Source organism: Strix uralensis, chromosome 18 (genome assembly GCF_047716275.1).
Source record: "Strix uralensis isolate ZFMK-TIS-50842 chromosome 18, bStrUra1, whole genome shotgun sequence".
Taxonomy (NCBI): Eukaryota; Metazoa; Chordata; class Aves; order Strigiformes; family Strigidae; genus Strix; species Strix uralensis.
The window spans coordinates 990,963-1,010,541 of record NC_133989.1 but is presented as its reverse complement, the minus strand read 5'-3'; the positions used below and the strand labels follow the sequence as shown (position 1 = coordinate 1,010,541).

Here is a 19,579-nt window from a genome sequence, read left to right as displayed (position 1 = left end):
CCAGCAGCGTCCCTTTGTGCCCCGAGCTGCAGCACCGGGTACGCGATGCAGCGTTTCACCTTCCAAACCTGGCTGCAAAGGCACTGTGGGGAGACAGGGCAGGAGCGAGGGCAGCCAGCCCAGGCAGCAGCGTCCTGCCAGGTCAGGAGGGGATACAGGCTGCTGATGTGATGATCTCAGCTCAAGAGGGAGATGGCGGGGTGGAGCGTCAAGCTCTGACTGCTGCGAGCAGGCCTGGGAAAACAGACGGATCCAGCCTGCTCCCCCGAGGCTGTGCAGGGCACAGATTAGTCCTCCAGAGAGCTGAATTGAAGGAATTAGGGGAGGGTCAGAGTGGTCTGCTGGGGAAATGAGCGGAAAGTTTTTGAATTGTGGTCGTGCTGGTGGGGCTGCCCCCTCCCCGGACTAGAAAGAGGTCACCCGTCCCCGGCTGGGGAGGGTCAGCGTGTGCCCCGGTCCCCGGCCCTGCGCTCTGCCGCGGGGGCTGGCGTGGAGCGCGCAGGGTACGGAGTGATGCCCCCAGCTCTGCGTCCAGCGCCCGGGGGGCTCCCCCCACGGGGCTGCAGGGCCCCTCCGGCACCGCCAGCACGAGCAGCGTGGACCGACCCAAGGACATACGCAGGCAGGACAGGCAGGACAGGCTCCACCCCTGAGCCGGCTCTGGCAGCACAGTGAGCCCTGCATAATCTCAGGCATCATCGCAGAGACCAGGGCAGCCTGCACAGACCTCCCCAAGATGATGTATACACCAGAGACATGAGCTGCCGGCTTCTGTCTCTAAGCGACCTGGTCCTTAAGGTTGTGGGATTCAAGGGAGTAGCTTGGTTTTAGACAGTAAATTCAGCTCTTCTTGTAAAAGGAGAGCCCAAATGTTTGCATCGAAGGGCTGTGCAGAGTCAGGAGAAACAGCAAGCTCCCTGGAGAAGCACACTTCAAGCTAAATTATTCCTGACCTAACTAGAGTGGTTTCAGGATGGCTAGAGCTGGTTCTCAGCATCCATGGAGCACCTGACAAGACTCAACTCAGTGCCTGCCTCCATTTTGTAACGCAGGAAGCCCAGCCACAGGCTGCTGAGAGCATCCCCCTGGCCAGGCTCCGGCCGGGCCCCAGTCCCCTTTCTGCCTGCTCCTGCCCTTCAAGGCCCACGTGAGACATTTTCCTCTGGCCGAGGGAGACGGGGAGGCAGATGGCAGAGTGCAGAGTGTGCAGGGGCCTGGGCAAACATCCCCTTGCCCATCAGTAATACTGAGCATTTCTCTTTTTTCCCTTTTTTTTCCCCCCAGACATGTACAGTTGTCTTTGTGTGATTCACTGGGTCTCTCCTCTCCGAGCAGCCATACCGTTGTGCTCCCGCTGCAGCCCTGTTTCCCATCTCCCGAGCACAGCTGCTCTGCTTTGAAACGGCTCCTTTCTCACGCCTCCCCGCACAGGCAAACAGGACTCTCCTTCGCCTCTGCCTCCCGCCAGCAGCTCTGCTTCCACCTACCCCTCGTCCCCGTCCCCGCGGGATGCCCGCTCCCACGGCCCCTCTGCCCCTTCGCTCCCATCCCCTCGCTGCCCAGGGCACGCGGAGGGGGACTCTCACCGCTCGGTAGGTTTTCTTCTGCCCGGCATGTTTGGGTGCTTTGCCCGGCTCCGACGAGCTCTCCACATGCATCGAGTATATGATGTCAAAGAAATCTTCCACCACAGCCACGCGTTTCAGAGAGATGCCCTCAGGCTCCGACAGTCCATCTGCCCCCTACAACAGTGCAAGCAAGTTGAGTTAGTGTCAGGGATGGGTGACAGGGGTGACGAGATCGGCCCGGGGCTAGTGCAGTTGGAGGGGGCAGAGTCGTGGTGCTCCAGCCCGGAGCTGCCTTGGGCGCGGGGGATGTGGGGGATAAATTAAACAGTGCTCCAGGGAGGATCCTGCTGTAGCCAGGGCAGTGGCGGCTGCTGCTGTTGTGCTGCTAAAGCTGCCAGTGAAATTGGGCCAGGAACAAAAACAAGGGAAGAGTCCAGAGTGGAGTCACAACCAATCAAGAAATTAAATTTTCATAATTTGGGATGATTTTGCTCAGCGGGGAACGGGCAGGGGAAGCTCTTTGGACCTGCACATGGTACTAAACCATCCTGGGGAGCCCTCCGATGTGGGGCACCCGTGCCGGCTGCAGTCCCCGCAGACACGGATCAGCTGGCAGGACGAGGTTTCACTGCGATGCCAGGATACGGCCCCTAAAGGAAGGAGACAGAATCGCCCTCCTTCCCTGCACTGACCTTTCCAAGGCACCCTCCCTCTCCCGCATACGCAGAGCAGCTGAGCGCTGGCAGCAGCAGCACAGCTCTTTGTGTGCTCGGGTGTGCTGGAGAGCAGGAGGCAGTAATTCTGCCACACGGCAGTGGTGACAGACTGGTGGGAGTGGGAAGTGTGGGGAGCGGGGCTCCTCCGAGCTGACTGGCACCAACGGTGTCAGCTCACACTGGCAGGGTGTGCCGCGGGAAGGGGAGGCAGCCTCGGTACTGGCAGCTGCTAACGGCGCTCCAGCACAAAGCACCAGAGCGGGGATGGCTAACGCAAGGCAGTCGGTGGCTACTGTAATGGCCGTGGGTACCGAAAAAGGGCCAGGCTCCAGGAGGTCGCTGAACTTGCTCCTTGAAAAAATGCCATTGTTGCATAGACAGATGTATGTATACAAAAAAATATATATTATATATACATATACATACACCCCACATCCCTTTGAGGTCTGCTTTCCAATGAGGTACGCATGGATGCCATCCAGCTGGTGCACACCCGGCTACTGAGCAGCAACCTGCCCATCTAAATGACCTGCAAACTCTCTTTTTCGCGTGCATTCGCCCATCTGTGAGGGCGGCAGAGGCTGGCAGAGGTCTGCAGGCAAAAGGAACACCCAATCCCCTAACCTTTTTGTTGTTGTTGTACTGCTGGTTGGGCTCTGGGTATCTTATATGGTCTATAGATTGAATAAATGCTGTTCCTAAGCCACCAGTCAAGGGACTCTCAAAAATCAATCATTTAGAGGGACCGCCTCCTGCTAAAGACTACCCGACGTCTCGGGGAAGCAGTCTTCCCCTGTAAAGCGCTGCCTATTAAAGTTGGCTCCTCAGCCCAGTTTCGGAACAGAGACCGTCTGTGCCAGGCACGGGCTGCAGAGGGACGGGTCGGTGTGTCCACCCGGGCACGAGGATTTCCCAACACAAACCACCTTCCCCGGGGAGCCCCGAGCCGTACATAAAGGTGGCTGTAACAAAGAGAATATTGAGAACGAACACAAGGGGCAGGGTGGCAGTGCTGCCGTGGTGGGGGTCGGGAAACTTCGCCCGAGGGAGTGTCTTTGAGGAATATAGATCTAATTTCTTCTGTCACCGTTCAGAGAGTTTCACTTTAATCGAGGGCATGGGTATTCCCCTGCCAAGGAGGAGCGGGCATTAGGAGGCTTCCTACTGACCAATAATCCTCCGAGCAGGGTTGAAATGAGGATAATTACAGAAACAGGACAAAGGAAAATGCATCAGGAGAAACACGCAGTCAGATGCAACAAGCAGAGCCCTCAAATTCAAGGTTGTAACCAACCCTCTACGCAAATCACTATTTCCAGGGCCATCCCAAGCAGCTAATATCCTCCTCCCTGCGTGGCCAGCAGTCCCCTATTCCCTCCTCAGTTTCAGAATGACTGCAGTTAAGGTAACCTCGGGGTCTGGGCATTGCTACAGCCTCTCTGCTCATCCAGTGCTGCCTTCCTCTCGATCCCAGCTGGCTGCCAGATACCAGACCTGCTTCTTTGACATCCCATTCCCTGCAGCGACCCTCCCCGGGCTCTTCACGTCTCTCCATCCCCTCATCAGCCTTGTGACTCCTCTCCCCATGATGATTATTTAGCTCTGGGAAGCAGGTGAGATGCAAGTGGTATCAAAGCCACTGGATATAAGAAGCTGTATCAAGTCAGTGCTTCTAGAATTCCAGAGGTTTATCTCTGGCGATATCACCAAAGGTTGACCTAGGATTTAAGAGGACACACGCGCTCTAGTCTACCTCTCAGAGGGGCCCACGCCCCTCCGGTTCCTCCTCGCACACCCAGTATTGCTCACGAGAATTCAAGGCATGAGTCAGAGCCCATAATATCTCAGAACGGCTTAAAAACCCTTTGGTTTAAACAGCAATACAAATCACTTGGGAAGAAGGATGGAAATAAGGGATGCTTTTACCTCTTCCTGCTGTTGGGGCTTTATCAGAAGTCACCTGCCCTCAAAATGAGCAGATTTCAGCAGCAAAGCTCAGCCTTGACAGAAGCGCCTGGAAGCAGGGCGGCATCTCAGGTGCCGAGGAGAGGAAGTCCCTTTGCCACCTCACAGGAATCCTCCTTTTCCCTACATTTGCCCAGCACCAGTTTATCTCTCCCCGTTCCCAGTCTCTCCTCCCTTTCTGTCCCCACGTACCCCACAGGTCTCACCCCCCTTTCTCCCGCCTCCTCCCCACCTTCCCAGCCCTCACCACCGCTCTCTCCCCTCTCGCCTCCAGGCCTCCCAGCAGGTCTCTTTCCTCCCCAGTGCCCTTTGTTTTCCCCATCTCCTCCAGCCCCACATTTCTTCGCTCGCCGCCTCCTCCTCGGCCCCGGCAGCCCCTCGTCCCGCCGCCCTCCACAGCCTCCAGCCTGGCGCCTCCGTCCCTCCCGCACCTCCTCCGCGGCCCCTGCTCCAGCTCGACGACCTTGGCCGCCCTCGGCTCCCCCACTTCCCGCTCACCCCAACCGCCTCCCGCTCTCGGCCCACCGGGCTCTATCTATAGCCCGGCGCCGCGCCGGGGACCGGCTGCTTTGGGCCGGGGTGGCCTCACGGCCCCGCCGCCAGCGACCGGCAAAGAGCAACGGGGAGGCGACCGCCATTTCAAGGCGGGGAAGATGTCCCGGGCAGCGCTGCCACACGCCTGGGGACCGGCCATGGCGCTGGCAAGCGCTCGCCCTGCCCCGGCATCTTTGTTCTCGGCAGCCGCCCTCGCCCTGCCCGCCCTCCCGCCCGACCCCCGCGGCCTGCCCGCACCGCCCTGCCCGCCGCTGCCCGGGGCCGGGCCCTCCGCCTTCCCCCCCCGGCCCTCAGCGCGGGGGCGGCCCGGCTCGGCCGGAGGGGACGGAGCGGGGCGCGGCCGGCGGGGACATCTGCCGCGGCGGCGGGGAGGGCGGCGAGGCGGGCGGGGAGGGGCGGGCGGCCCGGCCCGGGCTGAGGCCCGGCGGCAGGTAGCGGGGTAACCATGGCAACCGGCGGGGCCGCGCGCTGCCGGCGGTAATCCGCTCCCCCCGGGCCGGGCCGGGCCGGGCCCGCCGCCGCCTCCTCACGCCCGACCGGCACCGAGCGGCTCCGGGCAGGGCCCCCCCTCCCCCCGCCCCGCGCCAGGGCCGGGCCCTCAGGCTGCGGGCAGGGCCCCGACACACCCGGCCCTTGGCCGCGGGCACCGGGGTCCGGCCGCCCGCCGAGCCCCGGGGCGGGCCCCAGCCACCCTGCCCGCTGCCTGCCGCTCTCCGCGCCCCCCCGGCAGCGCTGCCATGGCTCCCCCACACCCACCCGGCCGCACAGCCGCCTCCCCGCACGGCCGCGGCCTCCCCTCAGCGCCGGCTCCCCCGGCCGGGGCTCCGCAGGCCCCGCTGCCGTTCCCCGGCTGCCCGGCCTGTGCGGGAAAACCGCCATGGCGGGAGGGCCTGACAGCGGAGCCGCGGCCCTGACCAGCAAACGGGGGTTTTTGTTTTGCGCGGGGGCAGCAGGTCGGAGGCCGGCAGCTGCCACCCGATCCCCTCGGCGCTGCCCCGCGGTGACCTCCACCCCGAGCCCCGGGGAGCTGCCACGGCCCCGGGCGAAACCAGACTCCCAGCCCGGGGCAGCTCGGCGGAGAGGCCAAGGGATGAACAGCGGGCGCCGCGCAAAGGGCTCCCTGTTCCCTGCCAGCCCTTCCCCACCTCGGACTCGCCATTTGGGAGGATTTCGGCCAATCTGCCAGCCAGGGAGCCAGCTCTCCCCCGCCTGAGTCCTCCCAGCTCCTCTTCAGAGCCACTGGGGTGGGGGCACTGCTGGGGGACCCTGCCCAGCCTGGGCTCCACGGTCTGGGGGGTCCTGGCTCAGCACCAGCACCGGCGGGCAGGGGCGAGCTCTGCCTCCTCCGGAGGGGCTGGCAGCAGCCCTGGGGCGTGGGGCGCTGCCCCCGCTTCGCCACTCCATGGGGAAGCATCCCTTTTTGGAGGGGGGCACGCTGGAGGGTGTCGGGAACGGGGTGCTGGAGCAGGAACGGGATGGGAGGGAGCACCGACTGGTTCCCCATATGCTGCCTTCAGCAGCAGATAAAACGCTGCCCCGGCCTTGGCGCGAGGGCTGATACCAGCCGAATTCAGCTTCCTGTGAGTCAAAAGCCGCTTCCTGCCGGCAGAGCCCTGCCTGATAATGGCTGCGCTCTGCTCTCTGCCCGGGGAGCAGACCCTCTGCCCGCGCCTCTTCTCGCACTGCCCACACGTATCACCCAACCACAGCATCTCCCCCCACCCCAGTGCAGGGTCTCTGGGCGCCTTAAACTCGAATTTCCCACCCAGTCTGGAAGGGCTGCTGGCACCCTCATCCTCAGGACACCCGAAGGGACGTGGGGGCCCGCTGTATCGAGCTGCCCCTCAACGTAGAGGCAGCGTCGTTCGCTCTGCCTGTGTTCCTGCTGCCCATCGCCAGCAGCGGGGCACGGCCGCTGGCCCCCAGCTGCGTCAGGATCGGGGTTCCCCGGCCCCATGGCGTGACCGTGGGTTCCCCAGCCCAGCTGGGGTTCCCCAGCCCCGCTCTCTCTGCGGCGATCAGCCATCCCTCGCCCTGACTGTAAACCCTTGGTGGGTCCCTCTGCTGCACATGCAAAGCTGCTGTCACGTACCTGTTTTGAGATTAGCAAACTTGGGTTTGTGTTCGATCTGAGCTGCTCTTTTCTCTTTAAGGTGCCTTTTTAACTTCCTACACGTTGTGTTTTGTTCTAAGGAAATTTTTGTTCTTCTGAAAGAAATTACCAGCTGTAACGGGGAGCGGACGTGCACAGGAAAAAGCGGTTGGACAGAAACTGCGACATGCAGCAAAGGATGAAATCCTGCAGTGCCATCAGAGACGTCCCCGTCAGGTGCTTCAGAGATGGTACCTCGAGTCCATCTCCCCGGCAGCCCACCGCCTCCCCGCTGCCTCTGGCGCCGGGGTACCACCGGCAGACGGAGCGGCGAGCGCGCTGAGCACAGCCCACCTCTGCAATTACTCCTTCTGCACAGGCTTCAGCACCGAAACAGACGTTTTATTTCAATATGGACTCTTACAACTTTTGATCAAGAAACTGTTCTTGGTACTTCTCATCTCTGGGAAGTCAGCCCTTGATTGGCTTCTATATTTAGACTTCTCCAGGGCTTTAGGAAGTTCACTCCTCATGGTATTTAGGTGTAGGATGAAAGCAGCTTTTGCGGGGGATATGTTAAACCACAGCAGGCTCCCTCTGCTAATGCTGCGAGGAGAAAGAGGAGCTAGATTCCTCGAACTTCCCTCTTCCTCTTGTCCCTCATGCCACGGGCACAGTGCGTGCCTTAGAAATAGGCACTGGGGAAATGCTGAGAACAATATCAGCTGGATCGCTCATAATAAAAAGAACCCATCAGAAGAATATGGGAAATGCTTTCACTTACAGGTTTTGCTCTTTTTTCTCCTGGAAATATTTTGCTGGGAAATTTTTCTGATCATTTCTGGTTGAAAAATGAGGGAGAAGCGCTTGCTAAAATGTTGATGATGTTTCTCTGCGCTAAGCATTTCTGTGTCGCTTTGCACGAACCACCAAGCAAACCTGAAGCCCCATCCTGCACTTACAGCTACAGCCCTACTTACTGCAGTAAAACCAGCGCCGGCTCTGCGGCTGAGCTGAGCGTGGCTCCCGCCCGGGGAGTGCATTTCTCCGGGGGAAACCCAGCCACAAAGAACAAGTCATTTGCCCAAAGCTATGCGTTGACCCGGGCCAGGAGCTGGCGGACCGGCGTGCCCGAGGCCCCGGCCACCAGCCTGCGCTGGGTGCATTTCGCATTGTTTCTCTACCCAGAACTGTACACAATACTTCTCTTTTTTTTGCAAAGTAAATACTTCCTTGTAAGGGGGAGCCAGGCGCGTGATTTTTAGACGGCAAACAAAGCTGAGGTGTACGTCTTTCATCGGGGGACGGGAGCCTCTTACGAGCGAGCTGCTCTTTCAGCAGCCGCAGCTGAGCCATGGAGATGGGTCCAGGCCTTTGCTCTGACCTTGGCTTATTTCTCTGCCGGCTCCCAGGCCTGGGAATGAAAACACGGCGGCCTGGGAGGGGCGAGCCTGGCAATGGCAGCCCTGCCTCCGGCTGCGGAGAGGGCCCAAGGTGGGCTGCGGGCTCGGCTGCGGGCGCCGTGCCGGCGGGTGCCGGGGGAGGGTGGGTGGCTGCCCCCCTGGGGAGCGGGGCTGCCCCCCATCCTGGGCCTGCCCGGAGGTGGCAGGAGAAGCCCGGCGGGCAGCCAGCCTTGCTCAGATGCCAGCTCAGAGGCTTGAGGACAGTTCGCACCGCGCAGGAGAGCAGAGCGGGGAAGCCAGAGGCGCAGCTAAACCCAACACGCAGCAGTAAGCCCAGCTTATCGCCCCAACAAACGTGAGCCCGCGCCCGCCCGCCCGGGACCAGTGGGGAGCGGGCACGGCCCTGCCTGCACCGTGCCGCTGCGGGCAGGGCTACAGCAGGCGAGCAGGTCTGTGCCAAAGGTAACAAACACCGGGCGCCGTGGAGCAGCCTAAGGTGCTGCTGGAGCACCGTTTCTCTTGGGTTTGGTGAGAAAGGCTGCAGAGCACCTGCCTGACCTGCCCGGGAAATCACTCTCCCGGGGCCACACTCTTCCCGTCGACTGGGGACCACTGCACTGCCGGGCCCTGCAGCGTGCCCTCACCCGTGCGGGAGAAGGGTCACGCCGTGGCTCGCTAACGGGGACATTCTTATTTGGGGATGACTATAACGTTGTGGTATATCTTACTATTCTGAAATAGGCAGAGTTAAAATGTGAGTTTGGGGTTTTTTTTAATAAATCTTCCAGGATGGGTAGCAATTTCTTAATGTCATTTGGATCTTAAGTGATTTTGGGAGCCATGCTACCAGGGTGGAAAAAAGGGGGGAAAAATGGTAAACTGCATTTATAATTAGAAAAGCGTTTATATTCCATAGCATCCTGAAAGCAATCTAAAACTAGAAGTCTAAAAAATATTGAAAATATCTAGCTGTAACACAAACCCAGAACACGTTTAGAGCTGGCTCTTCCTTGAAGTAACTTATCGCTGTGAGCAATCTCCACAGCGCCGAGGCACTAATCTAAAAAAGATCACCACCAAAGCAAAATCTTCCAAGTTGGAGGGGGACAAGGTGCTGTAACAAGTGACGAGGTTACCTGTCACAGCAAGGTGACCCCTCTCTTCCTGGGAACAGTCCCAGCAGTGTTAGGGCAGCTGGGCGGCAGCATCATAGCGAGGACGCGGTGATGTCAAAATGAAACTAAGGAGGAGGAGGCACAGAGCAGCAGCAGCAGCAGTTCAGCTCATCAGTGGCAAGTAAAATTATGTAAAATAAGTTACAAATGATATGACGGTGAATCGAGGTCAGGCCGGGCTGAGAGGCTGAGCCCAGGCTGCATGGCATCCCGGCGCCAGCTCCCCGGCCCTGGCCGTTCAGAGGACGTGGGCCGCAGTCGGAGGCTCCCATAGGATCAGCACGACGGGCCTTCAGGAACACGCTGACAGCTCAGGAGCCGTCCGAGGGGGCTCAGGCGCCCGCACGCCCTCCCCTCCCAACGCCCAGCCTCCTCGCCAGGTAAGGGTGCTGCAGGACTCCAACCGTGCCAGGCCACTGTGGCTTCAGCCCAGCCCGACCCCGACGCCGGAGCCTGGAAATGCCGGTTTCCCACTTTACACCCCAGCACCAGCCCGTCGCTGCTCCCTGTGAGTGCACGCTGGGTTCAAGAACACTGCGCCTTAAATGCGGGCGGTGCCGAACCGTGACGGTCACATGGGACTCCATCACCCCCTCTCCCAACAGAGGAACCCAGCAACACACACGGCAGCTACCCTCGGTGAGAGCAGGCGCTTGTGTTTATTCTGGGCTGTGCGCGCGGTGCTGCAAGGGTGGGGGGTCCTATACAGGGACCGGGGGGCACAGGGGAGAGACGCTGATGGAAATCTCTTGGGTCTCTCCCTACATTCAGGTAAACCTGCTCTGTCTTCTGGCTTGTTTCCCCAGTAACCACACTAGGTGGACCCCAACTCTTCCGAAAGCCGAGCTCTGACTGGTAAATAACGCCCGGGAAGGATTCCCCATTAACCTGGGACCACCAAGTGGATTTCTTTGAGCTCCTGACTAAGACTACACGTAAGGGGAGCAGAAGTCAAGCATGTTGTTTAACGCTCTGTCATGGTGATCCATCCACAGAGATGCCTCTCCCAGGTCTGACACGGGCCAGCAACGTCCCGTCACATCTGGTCTAACTGCCACATCTCCGCAGGCTGGACACGTGGGTCATATGGAGCTGCCTCACATCTGGGTCCCCCCGGTTTTCTGTGAGTCTGTGTCTCCGAACAGGGATGCTACTGGGAGCAGAAGAAAGGGAGGGCAAACCAAATGGGGCAGGGAAGCTAGACAATTAATAAAACCTGCCCTCTGTGTGAGGAATAAATTGGCAGCTGACAGGTTATAATCTGTGCAAGCAGGATCTTCACAGGAGAGGTGAAGGCTCCATTGGGGGCCAATTGGATGGTTAATTAGGAGGACAAAGCAGAGGATTCATGAAAATGTTTATGAAACAGTGTTTGGCAAGGGAGCCTCTGAGAAACGCTCACCAGAGAGGAGTTGCTTTTGGTTAGGAGGAGGAAACACGAGGGTGAAACAGCAGAACCGAGCACGGAGAGAGAAAATAGTGATGCAAATGTCTGTAAAAGGGACGGGGATTCCCAAGTGCGGTGCAGAGGAGTTCGGGGAAGGACCCTATGACATCTAATTTTTCTAGAAATACACGGGCTGTGTCCTCCCTCTTCCTCCTCCCTCCCCTGGTCCCCACCCCTGTGACCAAAAAAGCCGGGGCAGTGCAGAGCAGCCTCTCGAGGTAGCTGGCAGGCAGCCGCCGCAGCCAGCCAATCCGCGCGGCGTTCCCCGTGCAGAGACGGGCACGAGGAAAGCAATTAAACCGAAGCTTTGATTAGGACTCACAGATGACTGCTTGTGTTAGAAATGCCTGAGCTTCTTTAAGCGTCTTGGCGGTGGCTGGAGCCGGCCTGATCCCCCATCCCCTCCTCGGCGCGTTGCTGCTGCTGCAGCGGGAGCGTGACTGATGCTCTCTGTCCCACACACGGCTCCGAGAGCTCAGAGGTAGGAACCAGTTGCTAAGAGACAGGACTGTACTTTCCAGCCCACATCCAGACCTTTGTCACCAGCTCAAGGGCTTTCTGCTGGATCAAAACGCCCAACACAGGTGAGCGGGAGCGGGCAGGCCTGCCCCCGGCCCGGCACAGCCGCCTGGCCCTGGCGCCGGGAGCCGCGCGACTGACATCCAGGCTGATGATGGGGACGACAAACCCAAAAGCGTCCCCAAGGGACCAGCTGCCCTGGGCTGGCTGCTTGTCCCAGTGCCATGAGACTGCAAACTGGGACGCCCCGTCGGTTACTGGGCGCCAGCACGGACGGTACTTGCAGCACCGCAAGCCAGAAGGTTTTGGGTGTCTCGGCAGCGTGGATGAGTGGATGACTCAGGGTTTGCTTTGAGATCCCTCCTTCAAATGCAGGCCAAGTCAGGAGCCCCAAACTTTATCCTCCTTTTTTCCAGGGGGTGCCTGATGAGTCCGAATTTATTTTTAGCCCAGAGACTCCCGTGACACAGACCCATCACCGTATCTGGCAAGCGGAAAGCCCAAACTCTGAGCCACAGAGACCGAGTTACCCCGACTTCCCCAGGACACCCCCCTCCCTCTTGGGTCCACCTGAGCCGCCGGCACCGCCTCTGCCCGTGTGTCGGAAGGGAAACGCGTCCTTCTGGGCCGCAGAGCAGAAGCAGAGCGAGGACAGAGAGGAACCATTCTCACAGCCCCTCGGTTTCCCAACTGACGTTCCATGAAGGACCCTGCACCTCGCTGGTGAGACACAACCGGCCCCCGCTCAGCTTCCAGTGGCCACTGCCTTAATTGCAGACACGCAGGAAAGAAACCGTTACGCCAAACCTCTGCTCTCCCTCTCTGCTCCCGTACACACGCACATACAGTCTGCAGCCATTTCTCCTCCAGTAAACTGCTACTCTTTGGCACCAGCCATAAAAGTGGAAGTCAGCACCATTCCAACAAAGACAATGATTTTGGCCAACAGGTACCTGCCCTCGCTACAATCAGCTAATTAAACCAGACGCCGAAACTCAGTGGTGGCTTTGGCCCATCCTGATGCAATTCTTTAGAGGTAGGCACAGCTAATATGAGATCAGGGGAAGGTAATTGCTAATTTGCACTAAAGAAAGGGATATGAATCTGCACTCCTCTGTCATGGCAATGCAGACAAGGTTTTGTGAAGCCAGAGCATCCACACGGGCTGGGTGAACGGACACCCCATCGATGCTCCTCCACGCCTCTGTGGCTTCCCTGCCATTTGTTTTTCCACAGCGTTAAGTTCATAGACTGCTCCTATCAGGCCTAACGTAACAAGAAGACCAAAACTGAAACTATATTAGCAGGAGATTATTGCTGAGAACGGTTTGGACAAAGAGACTCTTGAGAAAGTTCTCTCTGAAAGGAGCGTGGCCACCTCTCTGGGGCTCCGCTGCCGTCCTCGGTCAGCGGCCGAATTCCCTGGCCTGCCTGTGGTCAGAGCAAGCCCCTCTGAGCCACGGCCCGCGAGGAGAGCGGAGAAGAGCCGACCCATCGCCCTGACAGCTTCTCAGTAATTCGGGGCCCCGAGGGCTTGGACCCCTCTTCCTTTGCCAAGGTGGGGCGTAACCTGAAGAGTCGGAACGGCACCTCATCAGACCTGCGTTTCTTTCCAATTTAGCTTCATTTAACAAGGCCTTGCAGAGCTGTGCTTTGTTTATTTGCTTTCTTACCTTCTTCGGAGCAATACCCACCAAGAACCACAAATCTGAAAGCGATAGCGGGGTGAGGGAGATAACGTTTGGATGAAAGTTATCCAAAAAATGCTGTTCCTCTCGGATCAGCAATGCCGTTGATGTTTCTGGAATCACGCAGGATGCACAGTGTAGATGGTAGAAGAGATTATTCTCCCAGACACTGTTCAGTCAGACACGCACCAGGGGACTGGGGCCGGGAGGAGCGGTGGGGTGCGGGACCTTTGGTGATGCGCACCCAGGTCTCATGAGTGCCGGTGGCCAAAGCCAGTCCCCGAGGCTGAGGCTGTCTGGGGACGGTGGTATCTCCCGCTGGAGCTGCGCCACGTGTGCCGTACCGCAGTACTAACAACCACGCCGGGGCTGCCTTATGATCAGGCTGGGAGTCTTGGCAGAAAAAAAGCAGGGACTGAATTAGATGCTGTTTTCCCCCCTTATCCCTAGAAGCAGCTTCAGCAGGCTGTCCCGGAGGGGTGGGAGTGGGCAGGAGCTGGAAACAGGCTCTGCTGCCAAATCCTCTGCTCCCGGCTCTGTGAGGAACTTCATCCTGCCAGTCTGCGTAACTGCAGATTGTCAGAGCTCTTTAAATTCACCTTGCAAAGGTACTGGAGGCTTTTGCTGCTGCCTGGTGAGCTTAAGCCAGCTCTCAGGCCCAGAGGACTGGGTATCACTGCTGTGACTCTTGCCACGAGCAGCTTCAGAAGTAAAAACTGCGACTGATGTTGTGCAAACTTGGAGCTGAGTCTGGAAAGGATGTTGACGTAGGAGATTTTCTCTAGACTGGGTTGGATGGGACCTAAGTGCACATTTAAACGTAAACCTGCCATCGGCCCAGCTCCTTGGAGAAGCCAGCGCTGCCCCGCCTGCCCGGGGTAGGCTATTTCACAGCAGGTGAAGGCTCTGTATGCTCTAAGTAAGGCTTGTGCTATACAAGTAATAGACAATTTCTCAGATAATACCCTCAGGCCCATTTGCCTTGTCTAAGGCTCTTCTGAATGGTCTTGATTTATTTTTTTTTTATCACTTGAAGTCCACAGAAAGTCTAAGTGGTTATTCACATAGTGAAAACCTTCTGTTGACTAACATTCTTAGAGGTTATAGATGTGCAGCTTTTTGGGGCACTGAATATGGCCATTGAAGGGTACTTGTACCAGGAAAAATGTGGCCTCTATTAGCAGTTGGAGCAGCATCTTTCCGACATGCCCGGCTTCTCAGCTCAGGCGTTCTGCCACTGTGCTGTGCTGTCCCAAGGCCTGGCACCGCAGCTTTCACATCACAACGCTCCCTGTCTCTGGAGCTAAACCCTGTTTAGAGGTAGGCTGGACCGTGAGATTTATCTGGTGTCCCATGTGATGCTCTTCCTGCTGTCAGTGAAAGGCCTCCATCCATTTTGCTTTTTGGTCTCATCAATTCTCTTTAGAGCTCTCCCCCGCTATAGCACCTTTCCTCGGGTGAGCTTCACCAGGCACAATTGTGAAATAATTTTGAACATCTGGCTCCAGGGGAGCCAGCACAGGTGAACTGTACTCGTACAACAACAGCGACCCACCCGCACGGGTGTCCTCAGCCTTTTAGTAACGCCTACAAGAACCCCAGAACCTCGCGTCGGCTCCGCGGGGTCAGGGACTGAGCAGAAAAGCAAACTCCAAGGTGGGCAGTGCGGCAGAGCCCACCCAATCCCCAAGGCTCTGCGTGGTCCCCGAAGGGCTGGACTGATGCCCGGCTTCCCCGGCCTCCTGCCGCAGAGCTCCAGCCCACACCACGGGCTGCCAGGACGGGTCTGTCCCGGGAGCCTGGGCACCGCTGCGGAGCTGCCACGCGCTCCCGCCGCGCATGGCGACGTACAGCATTGATTTAGGGAGCGTGCCTACCCCCTCCTGCAGCTAATGCCCGAACCAAAGTCTGAGGCTACCCCCGCCCCCCCCTGCACACCCTGCTGCTACAGCCGAAGCCATCTGCATCGCCGGTTGTCACCGAGCGCTGCCCGGTTGTCACCGAAGCGCTGTCCGTTTCCCGGCGCTGTGTCTCCATCTCAGCCTACATTTCTATGAGAACGACTGTCTAAATGATGCTAAATGCTTAGGACAAGAGGGACACAAGACCATAATGAACCGCATCTTAGCACCTTGTCACGAACAAATTCTCCCACAGTTCTGAGCAAATCCGGGGAGACGGGAGCGCTCTGCGCATCCAGCACCGGGGCTCAGTCTGGTCCGGGGAGAACAAGGTGTTTTACACCTGAGCGCGCGTTAGCCAGGGGAAGGAAGGGCAGATCTGGGCACTTTGGGCTGTATCCATTGTCTGCGCTGCAGTAGCACACAAAGATACCCTCCTCCTCCTCCTCAGTACAGCCTAAACACGTTTTTTCCCAACTCCCTGACCTAAAGGATGCGGCATCCAGCCCGTAGGTGAAGAGGGCTGTCAGACAACAGTGTCCTCCGCTGCTAACCCTCACGTGTTTATCTGCGTCGGGTTTTTTTAATTGTATGTGTTAAATGTCCAGCATCCTTGGGACGTTCATCTGGGAAAACGAAATCTGAACAGTCTCCGTGCCAGACATCCGTCCGCACTGCTGTTCCTATTCCCAGTGCATTCTTTGAGAAGACCACCATCTGCTCTGACCACCACCTAAGGCAGATGCCCCCTTCTCAGCGCACAGTCCCAGCTCTCAAGCCACCCAAATCTGATTAGGCCTGTTCTGATGAGAGGCCTGGAGGAGGGCAAGGGAAAGTTGCTCGGGAGAGAAAATAATAACCACATGTTAATTATGTTTTCGCTACAGATGCACAGAAAATACACAAACCAGCTCAGGATGCGCAAGCCGAAAGGAACAGCTCAACCGGGCTGCTGCTGGGGGGTTATTATTTTGGGGGTTTGGGATTATCTTTTTTTTTTTTTTTTTTTCCCCAGAGGAGGAGTGGCCCCAGCCCTGTCAGGGGAAGGAAAGATCTTATCCCCACTGCTGCCCTCTACGCGCTCTCTACCACCTCTCTTCTAGCTTTCACTCCCGGTACCTCGGATTTCCTGTAGCGACCTGCAGATACAGCAGAGAGCGGCGCGCACCCCCCCGCCTCCCCCTCCGCCGCACCCGGGCTGGGGGTGTTTTTGCCCGTCTCTTCAGCCGTGGGACGGTCCCGAGCACGCTGCTTCCCCGGCAGATGTGCTGCGCGAAGGACGAGCGGACAGGACGAGCCGTATCAGGTTGCTGAGGAGCACAGCCAGGAGAAAGCAACCGAAACGCCGCTCCAGAAGTATTTGGGAAAAGCAGCTGAACAGGCATTAAACCAGAATACACGCTTTACCGTCGAGCAAAAGGCTCGTATCGGCTTTGTGAATTATTTGACGGCACGCGTGAGAGAAATGAAATACACCCACGAACCCAGCCTAAACCACCGAGGACGAGGACAGCACTGAATTATCAGGAGCTGCAGAAAATCCCTGTCAAGTTATCTCTAAATTCGAGAGCTGCTCCAGGCAAACCCAAAAGGCAGCAACTGCATCCGTCTGAAACGGTGCACGGGATTCCCGGCAGAGGGGGGCACGGGGGCGCTGAGCAGGGCTGGGACAGAGGGGCCAGGAGACGACAACTCCCGCAGCCCCCGCGCCGGCGGCGTTTGGGGAGCGCGATGACTGGTCTTCCCTACAGCCAGGGGCTCTGTAAAGGCCCCCCCAGCCCCGGGCGCTGGGAAATAAGCGCTAGTGCCCCTTGGAAAATTCATCCGTCCCCCGAGGACATGCCTGCGTTTTTGTTTGTGGGTTTAGGGGAGCCGGGGTGTTATCTCCTATCCGTAGCCTGTGGGGACTCTGCCACGGGAGATGCGGGGGCCTAGACACGCTCCGGGCTGAAACTTCATCTGTGCAGAAGCCCTTTGGGAATACGCGGGCTTGCGCCGGCCTCGCCGAGCCACTGACCCTGGGGACTCCCTCCCGGACAAAGGGGAGGGGGCGTCTAGCGAGCAGCAGGGTCGAGGGAGTCTGGCTCGGCCTCTCTGGGGTACCATGACTCTGCAGCATTTGGAAGATGTGGGATAGAGTCGCCGGCGAGCCGGAGAGGACCCGGGGGGAGCGCTGTGTCTGCGGACGGGGGGACCGCTCCTAATCCGCCCTCGGCAGGGGCTCTTGGGGGGCGGCGGGGGAGCGGGAGAGGAGGGCTGCGAAGAGGTCTCAAAAAAGAAAAAAAAATTGCAAAGAATTTTTTTGGGGCATGGCATGGGGGAGGGGGGCCGCAAGGGGAGAAAGAAAGGCGCCTCTGAGCACCACGAAGGGAAAGGGAGAAATAATGACCCTTCCCCCTCCCCCCAATAATAAGGCAGACCAGATGGGAGGTAAATAGTGCGTTTAGAAGCATTTGCCACAGATGGGCTGCCCTCAATGGAAGCATCCTCCAGCCACATCAATGCTGGAGTCTGTGTGTGCACAGAAAACACTGCACCCTTTAGAGCAGCGGCAGCAGCAGCAGCAGCAGCGGGGAGAGGAGGGGAGGAACGGGGGGGGGGGGGGGGGGGCGAGGAAAAAAAAAAAAAAAAACCCAAATCCCTCCCGGAGCCCTTCTGTGCCCGCCGGCCCGGAGCGGTCCCCGGCGGGGCAACGGGCCGGCCCCCCCCCCCCCCTCCCCCCCCAGCCCCCCGTCCTCCCGGGGCAGCGGGGCCGGGGCAGCGCCCGGCGCAGCCCTGCGCGCAGGGCCGCGAAAGTTGCGCGTTTCCCTGCGCGCCGGGGAGCGGGGCGCGCTCGGGACGGGAACAATGGGGCGGCGGGGCAGCCCCGGGCGGCGGCGGGGCGGGGAGGCAGGCAGGCAGGCAGCAGGCAGGCAGCAGGCAGCAGGCAGGCAGCAGGCAGGGAGGGAGGGAGGGAGGGAGGGAGGCGGCCGGTGCGCCCCGCGCCGCCGGCCCGGCGGGGCGCCGAACAATGAGGCTCCGGCGGGGGAGTTTCCCGGGACGGCGGCCCGCGGGGAGCGAGGAGGGGGGGAGCTGCCCTAATCCGGGCTCTGCCGCTGCCCGCACCCCCCCCTTCCCCCGGGGCACCGGCTGCAGCGGCCGCGCCGGGGCGGGCAGCACCGCGGGACGCCGGGGCCGGGCTCCGCTCCGCTCGGTGCGGCGGGCAGGGCGCGGCGGAGGGGAGGGGGGAGGAGAGGCGGAGGGGGGGGCGGGTGGCGGGGGGTGCCGGCGCCCCCTCCCCGCCGCTCTCTGCCCTTGACTGCAGCCCTGTCCCCGGCCGTGGGGCGGATGGGAAATGCCGGGCGAACGTGATCGGACGGGGCGGGGGGGGGGGAGTGGGGGGGGGCCCGCACCGGGCGGCGGCGCGGCCCACCCCACCACCCCCCCCGCGGGGGCAGGTGCACGGCGGCGGCGGGGGGCACCGCCGCTCCCCCCCCCCCTCCTTGGGGACGCACCGGATGGGACGGGGGCGAGGGGAGGTGGGGCGGGGGGGGGGGTCAGCGGAAGGTGCGAGGCTCCGGGCGGGCGCCTCTCCCCATCCGCATCCCGGGCGGGTCGGGGCGGCGGGGGCGCGGCGGGTGCCCCGGGAAGCGGCGGGGGCTGCGGGAGCGGCCGGGCCCCGCGTCGCGCCCCGCATGGGGCATGCGCGCTCCCGGCGGCCGGCGGCGCGGCGGGGCTGGGCCGCCCGGTGCTGACGGGACAGGGCCGGCGCGGCGGTGGCGGGGGACAGGAGGGCCCCGGGGGGGTGCCCGCCCCCGCCCCGGGCAACGGCTCCCAACCCCCCCCACCGCCCCCCCCACCTCCCACCCCCCCACCCCCCCCCCCGGGGAGGACAGACAGACACGGACAGGCAGGCAAGACAGACAGACACAGAGCCCCCGGGGCACGGAGCGCACTAACCGTTCCCGTTTTCACCGGCACATAAACCACCACTTGACCCATCTTCGTCGCCTCCCTGGTGCCGTTTCCCAGGCGGAAGCCCTTGGACCGGACCCAGAACTGGAACTTGCCTTTCTCCCCCCCGCCGGAGCCGCCGCCGGAGCCGGATCCCCCCTGCAGCACCTCGGCGATGCGCTGGTACTTGCTCCGGGTCACCGTCTTGGTTTTGGCCGAATCCCCGTAGGTGCGCAGGCACCAGTCCCGGAACTGCCGCCCCAGCTCGCTGTCCCCGGGGCGGCTCCCCCGCAGCAGCAACGGCGGCTTCGGCATCGCCCGGTCGGCGGCGGCGGCGGCGGCAGAAGCGGCGGAGGAAGAGGAGGCGGCGGCGGCGGCGCCCGGCCCCGGCGCCCTGTCCCGGAGGGGGCGGCCCGGGACGGGCCGTCGAGGCGGGATGGAGCGGGGAGGGGGTAGACGGGGAGGGAGGGGTGAGGGGTAGGGGGGGGGGGGGGGGTTGTGTGTGGCCGCGGCAGGAGGAGGATGGGGGTTGAGGGGTTGGGGGGGGGTGGGGGGTGCCGGGGCTCGGACAGCGAACCGGGCGGAGGGAGGCACCGGCGGTGGCGGCGGCAGCAGCA

General features: G+C 60.6%; 1 protein-coding gene across 2 annotated transcripts in view; it reads right to left on the bottom strand.

Moving 5' to 3' along the window:
• NOL4L (nucleolar protein 4 like) overlaps positions 1-19,332 on the bottom strand; it is a 64,036-nt gene extending 44,704 nt beyond the window's left edge. The window contains exons 1-2 of one of the 2 annotated variants that reach the window (XM_074888565.1): positions 18,969-19,332; positions 1,587-1,742 (exon numbers count right to left, since the gene is read on the bottom strand). In XM_074888565.1, the coding sequence (XP_074744666.1) occupies positions 1,587-1,742; positions 18,969-19,277 (465 nt within the window). In that variant the 5' untranslated portion in view covers positions 19,278-19,332. Of the gene's footprint in view, positions 1-1,586; positions 1,743-4,210; positions 4,356-18,968 lie in introns of those variants that run through there. The other variant, XM_074888566.1, reaches the window with a different exon arrangement.
• Positions 19,333-19,579: the final 247 nt, after the last annotated feature.